Source organism: Malurus melanocephalus, unplaced genomic scaffold (assembly GCF_030028575.1).
Source record: "Malurus melanocephalus ecotype Western Australia unplaced genomic scaffold, MMel_1.1 scaffold_658, whole genome shotgun sequence".
Taxonomy (NCBI): domain Eukaryota; kingdom Metazoa; phylum Chordata; class Aves; order Passeriformes; family Maluridae; genus Malurus; species Malurus melanocephalus.
Genome location: NW_026623890.1, coordinates 319,292 through 322,682, shown reverse-complemented (window position 1 = coordinate 322,682; position 3,391 = coordinate 319,292). Strand labels below are relative to the sequence as shown.

Here is a 3,391-nt window from a genome sequence, read left to right as displayed (position 1 = left end):
CTTATAATAATTATTATTACAATTAAAATTACAATTAAAATTACAATTATAATTACAATTATAATTACTATTATAATTACWATTATAATTACTATTATAATTACAATTATAATTCAGGGCTGCTGCTATCAACATGGCCAAAACAACCCAAATTTGGTCCCTGCACGATGCTGAGACATTTTCTCTCCAGTCCCTGCCTGCAGATGGTTTTACCTGGCCCTGTGTGCTTGAGAATGAAGTTTTCATCATCAAATTTCTTGCCRTAGATGGATTTGCCACCGGTGCCGTTGTGGTTGGTGAAATCCCCAGCCTGGCACATGAACTGGGGGATGACCCGGTGGAAGCTGCTGCCTTTGAAGCCAAACCCTTTCTCGTGGGTGCAGAGACAGCGGAAATTCTCTGTTTTTTKGGGGGTGAAAGGGTGGAATTGAGAGTTGTGGCAGCCCTGGGAGTCACCAGGAGGGGAGGTTGAGCTTTTTCCTCGCTCCTCACCCGCGGTCATGGGCACCACGTCGGAGCGCAGCAGGATCCGCAGCCGCCCCGCCGGTTTGTTCCCAATCTTGATGTCCATGAAAACCTGCGGGTTGACCCGGGATTTCTTGGCAGGAGGTTCATCCTGAGCAGGAAAAGAATAAAAAGCCAAGTTGAGGTGACATTTCTGCCTGGAGAGGCATTACACTCTGATTTTTTCTGGTTGTTTTTCCCACCTCCTGCGCCTCTGCTTTGGGGGCTTCTCCTCCTCCCTCCTCCTTGTTCTCCTCCAAAGTCTTCCCTGAAAACTTCTTCAGCCATTCATCATCTGACCAGACTGCAGCCACAAAAAGGAAAGGTCAGAGCACAGGAATTGATCTGAAGGAGCTCTGAGCATCCCTAGGCATGTTCTCCCCCTCCCAGGGATGTTCTCCCTCAAACAGAGATATTTTTACTCATCCAGGGATGTTTTCCCCCTCTCAGGGATGTTTTCCCCCTCTCAGGGATGTTCACCTTCACCCAGGAATGCTCTCCCCCACCCAGGAATGTTCTCCTGCACCCAGGGATGTTCTCCCCCTCTCCAGAATGTTCTCCCCCTCTCAGGAATGTTCTCCCACACCCCAGAATGTTCTCCCACACACCAGAATGTTCTCCCCCTCTCAGGAATGTTCTCCCACACCCCAGAATGTTCTCCTCCTCTCCAGAATGTTCTCCCTTACCCAGGGATGTTCTCCCCCATCCAGGGATGTTTTTCCCCTCCCCAGAATGTTCTTCCCCTCCCAGGGATGTTCTCCCCCTCCCCAGAATGTTCTTCCCCTCTCCAACCCCAGCTCACCAGGCCTGGATGATCCTTCTTTAATCCTCATGGGTTTGGCCAGGTTCACCCGGATTGTGCGGCCAAAGAGCTCGGACTCGTTCTGGAGAGAGGGGGAAAAAACGCACAACAAAGCCCCCCCAAAAGGTAAAAACCCACCGTGCCCCCCCAAAGCCCTGCAGATGGCACAGTTTGTGTTCTCTCTGCAGCCCAGAACCTCAAATCCCATGGAACAGGGAGCAGGAGTGGGAACAGGAATGGGAACAGGAGTGGGAACAGGGCCCATACCATGTTGTCAATAGCTGCTGCTGCATCCTGCCAAAAAAAAAAAAAAACAAAATAAAACCATTATTAACGTTTCTTCTCAGCACAGCCATGTCCCAGCAGCTCATTATAAAGATGATTATTATAAACCTCATTATAAAGGTTTTCTCAAAGCTCCTCTATCCCAGGGATGTCTGAACTGATGGATTTTGTAAAAGCCATATCCAAATCCCACCCACATGGGTCTCATTTTCCAAAGGCCAGTAAACCCCTTGTATTTAGGATGTTTTATTGCTGCCATGAGCATTTGGGAGAGGAGGTGAGGTTTGTGCACAAAGCCCAGGTCAGATTATAAAAGGAAAAATACGTGACAGCCCATGGTGGCCATAAAGCCAAGAAACCCACCCAGGGATGGTGGCTGGGRAGCAGTTTGGAAATGGGAAAAGTGGGAATTTCAACCCAAAAGAAAATGGGAAAAGGGGGAAGGTGGAGGAGCAGAGTCTTAATGCCGTGGTGGGTAACCCACACCCGATTTCTTAGACTGCCTCCGACGGGAAAAGGATCCATCCCAAAGGGGAGCAAAAACCCCAAAAGGCTCAAGCATTTGGTGGGTGCTCACCTCTGCCAGCTCGAACTCCACAAAGGCGAATCCCCGGTGCTTTTCTGGAGGGAGGGAAGGGGAGAGTCAGGGGGATTCTACACGGGGATTCCAACCCGTCTGCATCGCGGGAACATCTCTCCCACCCCAGTACAAACCTCAGGAACATCGCTCTCACCCCGATCCGCGCCCCGGAGATCCCATCCCGGGAATGCTGGTGCCACCCCAATCCGAATTTCGGGAAACATCGCTCCCACCCCAATCCGCACCCCGGGAAACACCGCTCCCATCCCGATCCGTGCCCTGTGGAACACCGCTGCCACCCCAACCCACACCCCGGGGGTTCCATCCCGTCCCCATCCCGGGAAACACTGCTCCCACCCCGATCCGAATCCCGGGAACATTACTCCCACGCCAATCCGAATTCCGGGAACACTGCTCCCACTCCAATCCGCACCCCGGGAACACCGCTCCCACCCCGATCCGCATCCCGCGGATCCCATCCCGTCCCCATCCTGGGACACCGCTCCCATCCCAATCCGAATTCCGGGAACACCGCTCCCACCCCGATCCGAATCCCGGGAACACCGCTCTCACCCCAGTAAGAACCCCGGGAATCCAGCTACCACTCCGACCCGCACTCCGGGGATCCTATCCCGTTCCCATCCCGGGAACACCGCTCCCACCCCAATCCGAATTCCGGGAACACCGCTCCCACCCCAATCCGAATCCCGGGAACACCGCTCCCACCCCGATCCGCATCCCGCGGATCCCATCCCGTCCCCATCCTGGGAACACCGCTCCCATCCCGATCCGAATTCCGGGAACATCGCTCCCACCCCAATCCGAATTCCGGGAACATCGCTCCCACCCCAATCCGCACCCCGGGAATCCCATCCCGTCCCCATCCCGGGAAACACTGCTCCCACCCCAATCCGATTCCCGAGAACATCGCTGCCATCCCGATCCGCACCCCGAGGATGCTCCGGCCCCAATCCGCACCCCGGGAATGCTCCGGCCCCCCGAGCACGCACCCGTCTCGTAATCCAGCGGGATCTGGATGTCGGTGATGTCTCCGAAGGGGATGAAGGCGGCGTGCAGAACCTTCTCGTCCACCTCCTCGGCCAGCCCGCCTGCGGGGCGGTCAGCGGTCACCGGGCACCGCCGGCGGCCCCCGGGGGCTGCCCCGGCCCCGCCACTCACCCACGTACAGCACCCGCTTGGTGGCCGCCATCGCGCCCCGG

General features: G+C 55.3%; 1 protein-coding gene across 1 annotated transcript in view; it reads right to left on the bottom strand.

Annotated features, from left to right (window-relative positions):
• The window catches only part of PPIE (peptidylprolyl isomerase E), a 5,641-nt gene extending 2,256 nt beyond the window's left edge, over positions 1 to 3,385 (bottom strand). The window contains 9 exon segments of the mRNA XM_057383747.1: positions 105 to 195; positions 197 to 399; positions 493 to 616; positions 708 to 808; positions 1,307 to 1,388; positions 1,574 to 1,600; positions 2,169 to 2,212; positions 3,182 to 3,280; positions 3,351 to 3,385. Coding sequence (XP_057239730.1) covers positions 105 to 195; positions 197 to 399; positions 493 to 616; positions 708 to 808; positions 1,307 to 1,388; positions 1,574 to 1,600; positions 2,169 to 2,212; positions 3,182 to 3,280; positions 3,351 to 3,381 — 802 coding nt within the window. The 5' untranslated portion in view covers positions 3,382 to 3,385.
• Positions 3,386 to 3,391: the final 6 nt, after the last annotated feature.